We start from the raw sequence: 17810 nt of genomic DNA on the forward strand, positions 1-17810 counted from the left end.
AGAGACTACCGTACATTGTTCTTAGCCAAAAGGCCGAGGAGAGAGAGAGGGAGAGAGACTACACATTTCTTAGCCAAAAGGCCGATAAGCGTGAGAGAGAGAGAGAGAGAGAGAGAGAGAGAGAGACTACATTGTTCTTAACCAAACGGCCGAGAAGCGTTAAAGAGAGAGAGAGATACTGTAGTACCGTACACTGTTCTTAGCCAAAAGGCCGAGAAGAGAGAGAGAGAGAGAGAGAGAGAGAGAGAGAGAGAGACAGACAGACAGACAGACAGACAGACAGACAGAGAGTACTCTACACTGTTCTTAGCCAAAAGGCCGAGGAGAGGGAGAGAGAGAGAGAGAGAGAGACTACACATTTCTTAGCCAAAAGGCCGAGAGACGTTAGAGAGAGAGAGTGAGAGACTACACTGCTCTTAGAAAAGAGAGAGAGACTACACTGTTCTTAGAAAAGAGAGAGAAAGAGTGAGAGTGAGTACTGTACACTGTTCTTAGCCAAAAGGCCGAGAAGCGTTAGAGAGAGAGAGAGAGAGAGGGAGAGAGAGACTACACATTTCTTAGCCAAAAGGCCGAGAAGCGTTAGCGAGAGAGAGAGAGAGAGAGAGAGAGAGAGAGAGAGAGAGAGAGAGACTTCGCTTTTCTTAAGCAAAAGGCCGAGAAGAGAGAGAGAGAGAGAGAGCGAGCGTGTACTCTGTTCTTAGCCATATGTGTGTGTGTGTGTGTGTGTGTGTGTGTGTGTGTGTGTGTGTGTGTGTGTGTGTGTGTGTGTGAGATCAGCGCAGTGACAATTCAATAACATCAATATTCTTCCTGTTATCTCCTGGCTGTGGATAGATTGATGGGTACAGTTGAAGTCACAGATAATCATATTGGATTGTCGAGTTTCGTGTATTATAACAGTATCGCCGGGGACGCCACCACCTTTACTGGGTTGATAAGAGAGGCGTTATCTTATCTCGGTGTGGGTGGTGATGGGCTCTGTCTAATGGCCAGTTGCTTGCTGTGGTTAATGGATGCTTGCGGTAATAGATTTGTGGTTGAAAATTTGATATCCTTGTGGTTAAATACGTGTTGGAATTATTTGTTGTTGCCATACCTTTGTTTTGCATTATTACAGCATATATTGATTTCTTTATTATTATTATTATTTGTTATTATTATTATTTATTATTATTATTATTGTTATTTATTATTATTATTATTATATTATTATTGATAATAGTAGTAGTAGTTGTTGTTGTTGTAGTGGTAGCAGTAGTAGTAGTAGTAGTAGTATTAACAGTAGTAGTAGTAGTATTTTTACCGTAATGTTCCGATTCTGTCAACTGCTTGGTTATACAAACGTCCCTCATTGACCTCCCTATCCCCTGAGAGGAGGATGGTGGACTGCAGAAGGACAAATTAAGCTTGTAGTCCACTGGGTTCACGTTTCAGATGAGCCTGGGGTTACTATTGCCACTACCATAGCCTCAGAAGTCTTAACTCCATTTCGATGACTGTTTTGGTACTCTCTCTCTCTCTCTCTCTCTCTCTCTCTCTCTCTCTCTCTCTCTCTCTCAGTAGATACGGTAGTGTTTACATATTGTCACTTATGCCATTTTTTTTTTTTTTTTTTTTTTACAGATCATTGGTCTACTTGACGTCTTTACACCATCTACCACCTTTAAGGACTTTCAGGACGTGTAAGTAGATAGATAGATATAGAGGAGCGGGAGAGCAAGTAGCGTAGAGAGGGAGAGGAAGTGTGCGTGAGTTGCTATTTAAATGAAGGAGAGAGAGAGAGAGTTACATATACACAAATCTCAAGGTCTTGCTATTACTCTCTTCACCTTAACTGGGCGTAAAATTGCCATCTCTTCCTCTTAAATGGGGAGTTGTAACAGTGGATTAACACTAGAGTATAACGCTGGTCACGAAGAAGTGCTAGGGAAAATGTAGAGCCGTAGTATTGTCTTTTCTGCCACAGAGATATGGAAAATAAGCTGGAAAAGGATAATCTGAGCCAAGTGACGGTGAAAGGAGTATAGTAAGTCTGGCCTTAATAATGATAGTAATAAAAATAATAATAATAATAGTAGTAGTAACAACATCATCAGTAATACTAATACTAATGATAAGAATGGTACAGTAGTAGTAATAGTAGTAGTAATAGTAATAATAATAATATAAAGAAAGAATATGAAGGCAGGAGAAAGATTGCTGTTGCGTGTGTAGAAATGCAAATGAGAGAGAGAGAGAGAATGTGGGTGTGTCCGTGTGTGCATGTTACCTTATATGGGTCACTTATTACAGCCTTTTACCCTAATTAGATAGGCCACTAGAGGCTGTTACCTGTAGTTTAGTTGGTATCACGTTTGTAGTAGTAGTGGTGATAATAGTAGTAGTAACGATTGTAATGAGTGTACTTTGTGTTATTACTGTTATCTATTCATATATTCAGCTGTATAATTTTGTATCTATATGTATGTGCTTATCTGTCTATCAGTTGTGTTTATCTGTCTACGGTATCTGGACAGCATCAGTCTATCCACGTTATTCACCCAAACTTGTACTCGTATCTGTCAGCCCATCGTTGCCCAGTCTACACGCAGTCATATATCAGCCTTTTTTCCTTGTGTCTCCTTGCCTCGTGTTCACGTCAGCTAAGGAGGCTCCCTAACACCTCTTCCTTAGCGATTTATTTTTGGATAAGGCTGGTTAATGACTTTTTTGTACGTTATTTATGCCGAGTATGGCGATATTGGAAAGGTTTAAAACAGAATAGAACAGTATGTTGTAAGCAAATTAAATCGCTTATTCTCGTCGAGTAGGGAGACTCCTTAACACCTTTAGCGATTTATTATTAGTATTAGTATTAGTATTATTCTTATTGCCCACTCCATATTTCCCAGGGGAGGGAGAGAAAGAATACTTCCCCAGTATCCCTGCTTGTCGTAAGAGGCGATTAAAAGAGGCCAAGTGTCTCCAGTCTTTCTCACCATACCTTTTTCTTATGCATTTCTGTCCCACCTCTCCTCGTGATATTTCCGTGCTTCTTCCGGCCTATCTCTCAACTCCTACAGTGGCGCTAGTTCCCCAGTATTCCTTCCTTCCTTCCTTCAGCACCGGATTGTAGTGGTACAGAGCGGTTATGGTCAAGGAAGTTTCATTTTCACTAGCGTTATTCACAGCGTGTGTCGAGAGGACGTGTAGGAAATACAGGTTGGAGGGTAGGGGAATGAAGGGAAGGTGAACGTAGACTTATATATGGAGGGCGATGATGGCAGATTATACAACCAATAGGTGAGAGTGGAGAACGCTGGGAGAGCCGCGTGTATTGCAGCTAAATGGTATAGTGGTGGTGGTGGTGGTGGTAATGGTATAGTGGTGGTGGTGGTAATGGTATAGTGGTGGTGGTGGTGATGTAACAAGATTTTTTTTTTTTTTTTTTCAAAATATCTCATTATTTAGTCTTATCCGTTCTCCTTCTATATCGGTCTGTGTAACTGTATTTAACTTTCTAATTGTACCGGTATCTACGAGTATCTGTAGGTATATCACTTAGGCAGATACTTCCATGCATCTGTTTCGGACAGCTGACTAAATGTGTCTATTTAACTTTCTATCTATCGTCTAGGCTAACCACGTCCATCTGTCTACCTCCGCGTTTCTGCCACATCTAACTATCCATCTATTTACCTTCGTGTTTCTATCTATCGTCTAGTCAGTGTGTGTGTGTGTGTGTGTGTGTGTGTGTGTGTGTGTGTGTGTGTGTGTGTGAGAGAGAGAGAGAGAGAGAGAGAGAGAGAGAGAGAATTGCAAGATAATCCTTCTTTCCTGCGGCCTTTCCCATATTGACCTATACAAAATTAGCTTTCAGGAGAGAGAGAAACAGAGAGAGAGAGAGGGAGAGGGTGTGAATGGACAACCGGTCTACCCACGTGTGTGTGTGTGTGTGTGTGTACGTCAGAGAAATATGAATGAGTCACCTGTGTGGGTGGGCAATGAGTCTGTAGGTGAGTGTGTGGGGGTTGATGGTGAGTGGGTGTAGGTGTGTTTACGGGTGTGTGGGTGTGTAGTTTTGTGTGTGTGTGTGTGTGTGTGTGTGTGTGTGTGTGTGTGTGTGTGTGTGTAGGTGAGCATGTAGGTGTAGATGGTGGTTGTGGGTGTAAGTGGATGTTGGTGGGCGGGTGTAGTTATAGGTTAGTGTGTGGGTATAGGTAGCAGTGTGGATATTGCATAGGGTATGGCTGTAAGTAGGTGTGTGGGTGTAGGTAGGTAGGTAAATGGATGTAGGTAGTTGTGTTGGTGTAGGTGGGTAAATAGATGTAGGGTGTTGTGTGGGTGTAGACGGATGTGGGTGTAAACTGTTGAGTGAAGGTAGATGATAAATTGATCGATGGAGAGAGAGAGAGAGAGAGAGAATTTCATAAGCTTATAGCCTGTACAAATGACCTTTCTTAGAACACCATCAGGCCCGGGGAAGGTAGTAAACAAACCTATATGGAAAAAAAAAAGGAAAAAAAAAACGAAAGAAAAAGAAAACTAGATCATGGCCTAGCAATGATGTTAGAATAAGTTAGTCCTTCCTGGATATACTCTGAGGCGATTCTATACCCTTTTTACTCTGACCTGGCCTAAAATTGCCATCCCATCCTTGAATACTGAGTTGTAACGATGGATTAACGTTAGAATATAATGTTAGCCAAGAAGTGCTTTGAATAGGATGTAGGAGCTGCAAAAGGAAGAAAATCTGGGCCAAGTTAGAATAAAAGTAGTGTAGCTCTTGTATTATCATTTCTGTTACTAGATGATTTAAACCTGGGAAATATTTCTAAGAGTGAAAGATTTGATTAAGCTAGGAAATTCTCTAGTTGGAAGCCTCGTTAAGCTGAATGAAATTGTTTAAGGGTTCCACGAATGAGAGAAAAATATATCCCTTGACTGAGTTGTATAATAAAAAGGTGCATAGGTTCTCTCTCTCTCTCTCTCTCTCTCTCATCATAATCATCATCATCATCTCGTTTTTCCTGTTGTGTCATCGTTTTCCGAGTACCATAACACACACACACACACACACACACACACATCTTGATCCATACACCACAGTCTAATTCACAAACACATCTAACTCACCCCCACCTTCCTACACCCACCACTACCACACAGACCCCCCTCCCCACCTACTGTACACCTGCACTTACATGTATACCCGGACCCACTCATATACTCGTACATACACCTACACCTCTCCCATCATCAATATCATCATCATCATCATCATCATCATCATCACACTTCTCCCATCATCATCATCATCACACCTCTCCCATCATCAATCATCATCATCACACCTCTGCCATCATCATCATCACACCTCTGCCATCATCATCATCACACCTCTGCCATCAACATCATCACACCTCTGCCATCATCATCATCACACCTCTTCCATCATCTTTATCCTCATCACACCTCTCACCATCATCATCATCACCCACCATCAGCATCACCACAATTCCGACTTTATAAATGGAGTGAGTAAGATTTAAAAAAAAAAAAGAAGAAGAGAAAAAGCAGTTAAAGAAAATAGTGTGTAGCGCAAATGGACTTCACTTTCCATCTTTTTGATTGATGCGTGTGAAATTGCAGATCTTTACGCAATAATCTCCACTTCACTTACTCCCACACCCTGTCTTACGCCCACTCGAATGTCTCTGTCCCTTCCTTTGCTCTCCACACCACACCTGACCTCTACGCCTACACCCACACTCACACACTTTGATATTCACCCTGCCCTGCACCTCCACCTGACACTCACACCCACATGCACACCTACACTTACACCTACACACATCCACACCACGCCTGACCTTTACACACACACACACACACACACACACACACACACACACACACACACACACACACACACACGTACCTTAACCTTCACCCCACTCTGTACTTCAACCCAACAGCCATACCCACACGTACACCTACACACATCCACACCTACCTGTCCACACCTCACCTGACCTCTAGACCTACACCCACACACACTTTGCCCTTCACCCCACCGTGTACCTCCACCCAACACCCACATCCACACAGACCTAAACACATCTGCACTTACGCACATGTACACGCAACCGCACGTACACCTACACACATCCGGACTTACATTTACACTTTTATCCATGCGTACATCCATACTTGGTGATGGAGAGGGTCTCCCCGCTGCAACACCAGTATAACCGGGCTGATCTGCCGGCAACAACAACATCCATATTCACACTAAACAATATCCACATTTCACGTACCCCGCCTCCCAAATCCACAACCCACACATACTGATTCCCTTCAGTGTCTGTGCCAGTGTTGCATATAGTCAGCCATTATTTATACCATATATATATATATATATATATATATATATATATATATATATATATATATATATATTACAGTACGTATGTTTGTAAATATATACCAGTATGTTACAGGGAATTTGTGTAACCAGTAGTTTCATGAAATCCCTCGGAAATTCGTGAAATGAGTTTAAATTCCGATGGGGTAATTAAGGCTAGGTTAATTTAGGCCACGGTTAGGTTAGGCAGGGATAATCTAGATTAAGTTTAGGCTAGGTTAGTTAGATTAGGTTATGTTAAGTTTAGATGAACGCTAAGTTATGTTAAGCGCTCCTCTAAATTAACCTAACCTAACCAAATCTTAGCCTAGATTATCTCAGTCTAACCTAACTACATCCTAAATTAACCTAACCTTAATTAACCTCTCCTAACTTAAACTCATTTCACGAATTCTATAGGGATTTCGTGAAATCATTGGTTACACAAATTCTGTGTAACATATATGTATGAATGTATTTACACACACACACACACACACACACACACACACACACACACACACACACACACGTCTCTACTCACTCTAACAATATGATTTCCTCCTCCATTTCCTTACCATTTTCACACCCACCCAGACTTCCCCTCGCGTATACCCACACCTGCACCCGTACCCAACACACACACACACACACACACACACACACACACACACACACACACACACACACCCATCCCCTTCATCTCGTACCTTCCATAAACAGTGTACTGATTTGACCCACCATCATCATTCTTCCCTCCCCCCATCACTCTTACTCATTCTGCCACACCCCTCACTCTTACTCATTCTGCCACACCCCTCACTCTTACTCATTCTGCCACACCCCTCACTCTTACTCATTCTGCCACACCCCTCACTCTTACTCATTCTGCCACACCCCTCACTCTTACTCATTCTGCCACACCCCTCACTCTTACTCATTCTACCACACCCCTCACTCTTACTCATTCTACCACACCCCTCACTCTTACTCATTCTGCCACACCCCTCACTCTTACTCATTCTACCACACCCCTCACTCTTACTCATTCTACCACACCCCTCACTCTTACTCATTCTACCACACCCCTCACTCTTACTCATTCTACCACACCCCTCACTCTTACTCATTCTACCACACCCCTCACTCTTACTCATTCTACCACACCCCTCACTCTTACTCATTCTACCACACCCCTCACTCTTACTTATTCTACCACACCCCTCACTCTTACTCATTCTGCCACACTCCTCACTCTTACTCATTCTGCCACACTCCTCACTCTTACTCATTCTACCACACCCCTCACTTATTCTTCCACACCCCTCACTCTTACTCATTCTGCCACATTCCTCACTCATACTCATTCTACCACACCCCTCACTCTTATTCATTCTACCATACCCCTCACACTTGTTCATTCCTCTCCTTTCCTCCTTCTTCCTCACCGTACCGCATCACTCAGCCACATCCTTCCTCACCATGCACCCCGTATCACTCTACCGTATCTCACTCTACCCTTCCTTACCGTACCATGCACTCTGCCTCACCCTGTCTCATTACCTCATCCTGTCACACCATGTACCCTGCCTTACTCTGCCTCACCATTTACACTGCCTCACCCTGCCTCACCAATTACATTGCCTCGCCCTGCCTCACCATTTACACTGCCTCACTCTGCCTCACCATTTACACAGCCTCACTCTGCCTCACCATTTACACTGCCTCGCCCTGCCTCACCATTTACACTGCTTCACTGCCTCATCGTTCACCCTGCCTCACTCTGCCTCTGCATGCTTACTTACTCATTGATTTTTCCCTTCCTCTCATTCAACCTTTTTTTTATACACCATACCTTGCGCACGTTTACTCTCTCTCTCTCTCTCTCTCTCTCTCTCTCTCTCTCTCTCTCTCTCTCTCTCTCTCACCACACACACACACACACACACACACACACACACACACCTTTATCGACATTTAGAGTTAAGGAAAGGTAATGCTATTGATTTGCTTGTAGAAAGGCAGTCAGCTAGGTGGGTGGAGAGAGAGAGAGAGAATTACAAGATAATCCTTCTTCCCTGTGGCCTTTCCCTCATCGACCTCCTGCAAGATTAGCTACCAGTAGAGAGAGAGAGAGAGATGAGGAAAATAGGTGGAGGAAAAGTGAGTGGGAAGATGGGGGATGGAAGGAAGATTACAGAGAGAGAGAGAGAGATGTAAGGAGAGGGTGTGACAGCGTTTGGCAAGGAAGTGTTGGTGTGAAAGGGAGGTAGGGGAAGGGGTGATGGGATATTGTAGTGTGTGTGTGTGTGTGTGTGTGTGTGTGTGTGTGTGTGTGTGTGAGAGAGAGAGAGAGAGGGGTGGGGGCTTGCGTGTATTGGAAGTTATTTGTGTGTATGTGTGCGTGTGTGTGTGTGTGTGTGTGTGTGTGTGTGTGTGTGTGTGTGTGTGTGTGTGTGTGTGGTACTGCAGGTGATAATTTTGGTGGGAGACACTGGCGCCTTACCCCTTCCCTCCCCTCCCTCTTTATAACCCCACTCTCCCTCTTTCCCTTCTCTTTCATGTGTTTCTTTTCTTTATGCTTCATGCCCTCTTCCCTTCCCACCCTTCCCTTTCCTTCCCTTCCCTTCCCTTCCTCTCCCTTCCCTTCCCTTCCCTTCCCTTCCCTTCCTTTCCCTTCCCTTCCTCTCCCTTCTCTTCCTTTCCTTTCCTTTCCCTTCCCTTCCCTTCCCTTCCCTTCCCTTCCCTTCCTCTCCCTTCCCTTCCCTTCCCTTCCTTTCCTTTCCCTTCCCTTCCTCTCCCTTCTCTTCCTTTCCTTTCCTTTCCCTTCCCTTCCCTTCCCTTCCCTTCCCTTCCCTTCCTCTCCCTTCCCTTCCCTTCCCTTCCCTTCCTTTCCTTTCCCTTCCCTTCCCTTCCCTTCCCTTTCCTTCCCTTCCCTTCCTTGTTTTACCTTTATCTTTTCTCGTCTCTGCCATCTCCTTTCCTCTCCTTTCCTTCCTTCGTTATAAAAATCATTCCCTTACTTCCATCTCATCTCTCCCTCTCCTCACCAACCGTTTCACCTTTTTATTGCCCCATTCCCCTTCCCTCCCTCCCTCCCTCCCCTCATTCCTTTCCACAGTGTAGAGACTCTGCACTGTGTTCCTTTCCTTCCTCTCCTCTTCTGTCCTCCTGCCTTCTTTCTTTAGTCCTTTCCTATTGTCTTCTTTCCAAAGTCATCCTGTCCATTCCTGTCCTGTCTTTATTATCCCCACGTCTTTTCCATCCTCTCGTTCGTTTCTTCCATCTCCGTCTCCCCTATCGGCTTATTTTTTTTTCTCCTCCTTCTCTTCCTTTTATATTCGTGTCACTCCCTCCTCACCTCTCTCTCTCTCCTCTCCTTTCTTCCCCTTCCCCTCTTCCTTCTGTTTCTTCTCCTCTTCCTCTTTTGTCCGCGCACACTCTTACCTTCATCTTATTGTTTTCTCCCTTCTTCCACACCCCTCACTCTCCCCCTTTTATTGCCCCTTCCCCCTTCCTTCCCCCTCTCTCCATCCCTTTCTTCTCCTTCCCTCACCTTTCCTGCTTCCTCCTTACGCAGTTCCTCATCCTTTAACACCACCTCCTTCAAGACTCCTCCCTCCCTCCCTTCCCCCCGCCTTCCCTTCATTTCATCGACTTTTCTCTCAGTCTGACCCTCTTCCTTTCCTCCGCTCCCCTCCCTCCTTCCCTCCGCTCCCCTCCCTCTGTACCATCCCTTCCTCTTCCCCTTCCCTCCGCTCCCCTTCCTCTGTACCATCCCTTCCTCTATGCTTTTCTTTCCCCCTCCCCTTTCTTCCCTCTCCTCGCCCTGTCCCTCCCCCTTCGCCTTTCCTCCCCTTCCTCATTTCTCATCTCTCCCGTCCCTCACTACTACCCCTCCTTGCTTTTGTCTTCACTTTTTATTATCCCATTTCTTCTGTCTGCATCACTTCTTCCTTCCCTCCCCCTCCCCTTCTTCCTCATGCCTTTTTCTCTCCATCTCTTTCCTCTCTTTTCCCCTCCCCCTTTGTTTATCTCTTGTCTCTTTTTTCTTTTCTTGTCCACCTCTCTTCCTTTTCCCGGCTGTTGCTACCCATACCACCCTCCTTCCCCTCTTTCCTCCCTTCCCTCACCCTCTTGTTTTCTTTCGTTGCCTTAAATTCTCAGATATATAAATAGATAACAAGCCAACTGGCAATTGACTGACTCCACACAGCTGACTAGCCTTGTCCTTTGGGATCGTTGTAAATAGTGTGTGTGTGTGTGTGTGTGTGTGTGTGTTTGTGTGTGTGGGCCGTGAGTAATAGATGAATTGATTGGCTACTGTAGTTAATTGGTTGATGAACGCACTGGAACATCGGTAGAATAACTTTTAAATTAAGCTCAGAAGAACTAATTGGCTGAATGAATGAATGGATCAGTGAATAGCATACCTAGTGTAGTACCGTAACTTTTTTTTGACTGACTGACTGGTGGATTGACTGACTGATTGACTGCTTGGAGTAACGGACCCTTTATCATTGACTGACTAACTTATACAACATATCAAATAATTAACTCCTTTTAGCATTGGGTGACTGATTTACTGACACCTCTAGCACCTGACTAATTACCCTATCACCTGACTGACGTGGATACCAGGTGACTGACTGACTGGTTTAGAGTGGATAAAGTTGACTGCTTATTAGGTGTAGCATGTGCGGGAAATGACCACTTGAGAGCAGAGACACTGAGCCAGCGTTGTGTGGTGTGATGTGGTGTTGTGATGTGTGGTGTATTGTGTTGTGGTGTGGTGTGGTGTATTGTGTTGTGCTGTGCTGTGCTGTGATGCTGTGTGGTGTATTGTGTTATGATGTATTGTGGTGTGTTGTGCTGTGCTATGATGCCGTGTGGTGTGTTGTGTTATAGTGTGCTGTATTGTGATGTGGTCTGTTGTGTTGTGCTATGCTGTGTGGTGTGGCGTGGTGTTATGTTTTGCTGTATTGTGGTGTGATGTGTTGTGTGCCTATATATACGATATTCATCAGTCTTTCCGCCCCTACCTGTCTATCAATATCATTTCTTCTCTTATAGTTTCCCTCCTTTTGTGGGCAACATTACCTGATTTTAGAGAGCTAGAGTGTTTAGTCTTGAAATATATAGCAATTTTCCAGCCTCAAACCCAGACCTAGGCTACAGGTGACGTCACTGACCTCATTTAACTGACCTACAAACAGACACTAACGGTACACACTTATTCGGCTTCTCTAACAGCTACCGAAGTCTCTGTAATACTCGTACGGTACAGGATGACCTAACTCCATGCAATTCAGATGTATTTATTTATCATTATTTTTTTTTTCACATGTAGGCTATACGTTTTTATTCAGATTAGGGTATTTTTTAAGACTGGAAGCATTTGATATTGTTTTTATTAACCTGTTTGAGATATATTGTTGTGTGGGGGTGGGTGGGAGGTTGTGTATGTGTGTGTTTGTGTGTGTGTGTGGGGGGGGGTGAGTGGTTGTGTGTGTTTATGTGGGTGGGGTGGGGAGGTTGTTTATGTAGGTGTGTGGGTGGGGGGGGGTTGACAAAGGCTTATCCCAGCTTAGCCCAGTAACCTTGAATAGTCTTGGGTGACACATAGGTACTCTGTCGCATACGCCCTTGTTCCTTGGCGCGCGCGCGCGCACACACGCACGCGCACACACACACACACACACACACACGCACACACACACACACACACACACACACACACACACACACACACACACACACCAACCCTGGAGTATGCATCAGTAGTCTAGAGTCCTTATCTCAAAAAACACATAGACAAGATTGAAAAAGTTCAAAGGGCCGCTACAAGATGGATACCAAGCTTAAGGGACCTAAGCTACGAAGAAAGACGAAATAAACTGAATCTACCAACACTACAGGAGAGAAGGAAAAGAGGTGACATGATAATGCTATATAAATGCATATCAGGGAAGGAGAAAATAGACATAAATGATTACTTAACATATGGGGAAGCATCAGCAAGAGGACACTGCAAAAAACTGCATAAGAAGAGAGGTGATAAAGACGTGAGGAAATTCAGTTTCCCAAACAGAGCAATTGATCAGTGGAATGCACTACCGAATGCAATAGTGTGTGCCAAAACAATTCACAAATTTAAGGATATGTACGATGAATATGGCTTAAGACACGGGACAGTACGAGCTTGACTCATTCCTCTAAAGATACAATTAGGTAAAAACAGTTAAGTAAGAACGTAAAAATAGCACGGTAACAAAACAATCAGTATTTACGTCTTAATGAGCTTAGTTTATATAGACAGATAGATAAATGGATAGATAGATAGATAGATTGAGGCCCCATCACACTGGCCAAATTTCAGTACGATTTATTTTCATATTTCGGATCATGAACGGAATCTCTCTCTCTCTCTCTCTCTCTCTCTCTCCGACCGCAAAGCTTTTTCCTGTGTAATTTCTTTTACCTTTTACACGTGAAATATTCCATTGTATGCTACCTTTATCGTTTTAATATCACCTTAGTTTGCATCAGAAACATTCAAGTGGATATTGAATATGTGAAATAAATCGCAAAGAAAAAGACGCTACAAAATTTCAAGTCACTTAGAATATGATCCAGTATTCTGAATGGTCAAGGCGGCTTTGCGGCATCTTTTCCTTACCGATTTGTTTTCCTTTTTACACCTTGATATTGTCAATAATGTTACTTGTGACATTTTAGCATTGAAAAAATATGTATCGTTTGCATATGAGATGTTTTAATGTGTAGCATGCAGACAGAATCGCTGAGGAAAATGTCTTACGAAATAACGGAAGCCAAAAATACTGCCCTTAGTCTTACGTCATTATATATATATATATATATATATATATATATATATATATATATATATATATATATATATAGGATGGGCCAAAAGTTACTTTACCATAATATTATTTGATTAACACATTTATAATACAACTAAAATGCATTTATATTTCATCTTGCATAAGCATTTAAACTTTATTTAATTTGGCTGCAGGATGGTGCACCTCCTCACTATGGTAGGAATGTGCGAGAATTTCTGGGTAACACCTTGGACACGGGTTGGGGTGCTGTTGATTGACCGCCAAGGTCACCTGACATAAGGCCATGTGGGTTCGCAGTTTGAGGGATGATCAAAGAGAAAGTTTACAAGACAAAGCCTTGAAGTCTTCAAGAATTGGAAGAAAGAATAACAACAGATTTTGCCAACTTGAAATATGATCATGAGCTGAAAAGAAGAATTTGCCACTGTGTCTTAAGAGGTGTTTAGGGTAAGAAGAAGGTCATTCTGAACATTTAATTTAACTTTATTTTTAATTTACTTGATGTACACTTTATTTAGTTGAAATAGAACTGTGTTAAAACAGTAATATTATGGTAAGGTAACTTTGGGCCCTCCCTGTTTATACCGGTGATTTAAATATGACAAGACTTATTCCATGAGGCTTGTACAATTCATATATTTTTAGTTGTCACATGAAGAGTCAAAGTTGTGTGTGTGTGTGTGTGTGTGTGTGTGTGTGTGTGTGTGTGTGTGTGTGTGTGTGTGTGTTTGTGTGTGTGTGTGTGTTTGAAGGCAGATAGTGTGGGTGCTTGTTCAGGCATCTCGCTGGCTCCAAGTCACGTCGGCGCCAAGTGGGTCGCCTTTGGCTACTGTTTGGCACACATTACGTTAGTAGCATTATGGTACCTGATTTTTTTTTTTTTTTTTTTTTTACAGGTGTAGCCTACATTGTTCTTAGTGCAGAGTCTGAAGACCTGGAACATATTTTATTTTACCTCGAAATTATTGTTGTGTGTGTGTGTGTGTGTGTGTGTGTGTGTGTGTGTGTGTGTGAGGGGGGGTTCTGGCTCCACCTCCACCACCGTTGATCTGTTATTGGCAGCCACATTAGTTAAAGGAAAAATTCGTTTTATCTCAGTTGAACCTGTCAGATAAAATGTACCATCGTCATAGACACCAGTTATAGCTATATATATATATAAATGGCTTCAGTTTTGTCCGTATGTCACTCACTAAAGATTTAGGCTTGACCTTGGGTTTTCAGATGCGAGGTGTTATGCTCCTCTAGTCTTCAGTGAATTTAACTAAGTACCAGTAACACCACACCACAACCACACAAAGTCACCCTCCCACACCACTATGACACCACACTTTGCAACCCTCCCACATTACTACCAAACAGTCACCCCCCCACCACCACCACCACAAAGTCACCCCAGCACCACCACCACCACCACCACCACACAGTCACCTTCCCACACCACACTATACCGAGGACATTAACTGATGGGCACTTAACCTCCTGCCTCTAATATGTTTATTCTGTTCATGCATCCATCAGCTTTAGATTTTTTTAACCAGAGGACATATACCTACCGTATGTTCCTTCCCAGCTGAATAGAATCATGTGGAAATGGCAAGAATGATGTGAAGAATGTCATTGGATATTACTGTAGAGTACAGTACTGAGATATGTTATTTTAGGTATTTGGTGACGCCGCTGATGGGTGCGGATCTGAACAACATCGTGAAGACCCAGAAGCTGACCGATGACCATGTGCAGTTCCTCATCTACCAGGTCCTCAGGGGCCTCAAGTACATCCACTCCGCCGGCATCATACACAGGGTGAGCGGACACATTCACGGGTTGATGTACAGGGAGACAGGTTGGGGGGGGGGTCAAAGTCACAAATGAGGCAAGGATAGGCAGGGACACAGGTGAGGTAGGGATAAATTAGCATATTAGGTACCAATGCAACTTAATACAGTAAGCACATTTTCTGTAAAGCCATGGTCACACAGGAACATTTTTTAACATCAGCAATCCAAGGGGCAGTAACAGCAACAGCAAAATTCAAAGGTGGTCACACAAGTTGTTCTAGTCCATAATATATATATATATATATATATACAGTATACATATATTTACACAGTGAACCCTCTATAATTCTGATTAATTGGGGGAAACCCTACGTCGAATTATCTAAAAATCCTAATTATTGGAGCTCATGCTTGCGCTATCCCCAGATCACACCCACGCTCGCTAAGACATGGCTTTTACACAAAAACATTGAACAGTACACTATATTATTACTTTATACTCCAAGAGTGCACAATACAAGAAATAAAATAGTGTCAAACCTTCATAATGAAGTCTTGCAACACGGTAGTAGAGTACAGTACACTTAACTGTACCAAAGGTACTGTACAGTTATTAAAATTACATTTATTACTACACTTATCACTACAAAAACTGTTCATGTCCACTTATCACTGGAACCCTTTTCGGACTTGTCTTGCTTAATTTGAATTACAGTATATCCAAATTAAAATTATTTGTCTGGTGGTCAAAAAAGATCTGAATTAACCGATTTCCGAATTATTCGGGTTCGAATTGGAGAGGGTTCACTATATACTGTATATATATATATATATATATATATATATATATATATATATATATATACTGTACAGTATATACATGTCACAGTGAGTGAGTGACAAGTAATTGTCTTCCCTATTTTAAGTCTTATGGGTACATGTGTGAGTACAGCAATAAAAATCATGAAGCTAAAAGCTGATGAGGCAGCAGCTGTTGTGGCTATGTTGATTGTCATTAAAAAGAAACAGAAGGGTAATAGCAAATATGTGTGGACTTGCAAGAGACTTTCTGGGTGGGGGCATGAGAACTTGTATTATAAACTAGTCAGAGTTTGGTTTGGAAGGTCCATAAATCCTGAGGCAATGGATACAACTCAACAAATGCCAGTATCTTCATCTGTTGTTTCTTGCTTCTCATGTTACAAACAGAGTAACCAGCATGAAGTCTGTGATGGTTGACCGTCCTTGCATGCTGGACAGCAGCGAACTTCTTTGTGAACCAAAGATAGTCAAGCCAACATCCAGTGTAAACTACCCCTGTACTTTTAAAATTATTTAAATACTCTGACCATAATAGTATTAATATTGTATAGTGATTAAACATAATGATATGATATGTACAATTTGTAATTAAGTACAATATTTCCATGTATTAGACCTGATTACAGCTGGAAGTCTTTTGTGTAAAGGCAGGCACAACAGTTTACAAATCTTTCCAAAATAATTGCCCCAAAACTTTCAAGTGTTTGTATGTCAAATGAAACGGGTACTCGGAAAACAAGAAATGCTTGAAAATGTCCCCAAGGACCATGGCTTAAGTTACTGCAGACATAATAGCAAAAACTGACAAAAAATGGTGACATATCAGTATGGTTTCTGTGCAGGGTATAGTAGTGTTGTCTCACGTGGCCTCCTCCCTCTCTGACTCATTGCTTGCTTTTAATGCCCTACTGACTCATTACTTTTTTCTGCACAAGTTATTAGTGTCCCTTCTTCACCTCTCACACCCTGCTATGGTCTCATATATTCTCATTTTCCCTCCCTCTCCAACATGCTCATCTCTTTCCTTCCTTTTTACACTACAGTATTCTTGTTTTAGCTCTTTCCTTCATTTATTTTTGGAATCTCTCTCTCTCTCTCTCTCTCTCTCTCTCTCTCTCTTTTATTTCTTTCTGCCCTTCTTTCACTGTCCACGGTTTTGAAACATAAATATGTACCGATATCTTATTTACAGGTAATTTCTCCTTGCTGTAATTCTTTCCCTCTGATTTCCCGTCTCTTATTCCATTGCATATTTACCCCCTCCATTCATCTGACCAATCACCCATCCATTTTTTCCTCTCTTTCTCTGAGGCTTCATTTTTACTTCTGTCTTTCTCCATGCATGTCCAAAGCTGTCATTTCCTCTGTATTTAATTTATTTGTATATTTTTCCTGCCATGTTTATCCCTCCCTCTTTCTTCCCTCCTTTTTTCACTCCCTCTCACTCTTTCATCCCTTTCTCACTCACTATCTTCCTCTCTCCCTCCCTTTCTTTCTCTCACTTGTCAAATCATCATCCAAATGATGCCAAGCTTCCTTGTTAGGCACTGTCACACAGGGGTTAGCCATTGTACAGTCGTAGGTTTTCAGTGAGTTAAAAGTTGAGTCCATACCAGAAAGCTGCCTGCCAGCACATGCTATAATTTTCTCACCATTACCTGGTCCAGATTTTCATCGTGGAAGGTGATGGGAGCGATCATGCACCCACATAATGTAGTGCTGCCTACTTCTTTCTTCACATTTATTATTCTTTTTCAGTGTCTGCCCTCCTCTCTTCCTTTTTCTCCCATCACTCATCATTTTTTATTCTTCTTCTTTCTTTTTCAAGTAGCTTTACATTGAGTAACAACCCAAATGGTTTTCTTTAAGCCAGGAAACCGTTTACAACACTGGGTGGTAACCATATAACCACCCCATACATGTTCTCTCAATGTCAACAAGTGGGTTGGCAGA

At 42.6% G+C, this 17810-nt stretch overlaps 1 protein-coding gene across 1 annotated transcript in view; it reads left to right on the forward strand.

The window, feature by feature from the left end:
- The window catches only part of LOC145394793 (mitogen-activated protein kinase 14B-like), a 69360-nt gene that overhangs the window by 19423 nt on the left and 32127 nt on the right, over nucleotides 1-17810 (forward strand). The window contains exons 3-4 of the mRNA XM_080268578.1: nucleotides 1624-1682; nucleotides 14919-15060. Of these exons, the coding sequence (XP_080124704.1) occupies nucleotides 1624-1682; nucleotides 14919-15060 (201 nt within the window). The remainder of the gene's footprint in view (nucleotides 1-1623; nucleotides 1683-14918; nucleotides 15061-17810) is intronic.

Source organism: Coenobita brevimanus, chromosome 28, assembly GCF_032717465.1.
Source record: "Coenobita brevimanus isolate Jiangsu-jjx chromosome 28, ASM3271746v2, whole genome shotgun sequence".
NCBI classification, from domain to species: Eukaryota; Metazoa; Arthropoda; class Malacostraca; order Decapoda; family Coenobitidae; genus Coenobita; species Coenobita brevimanus.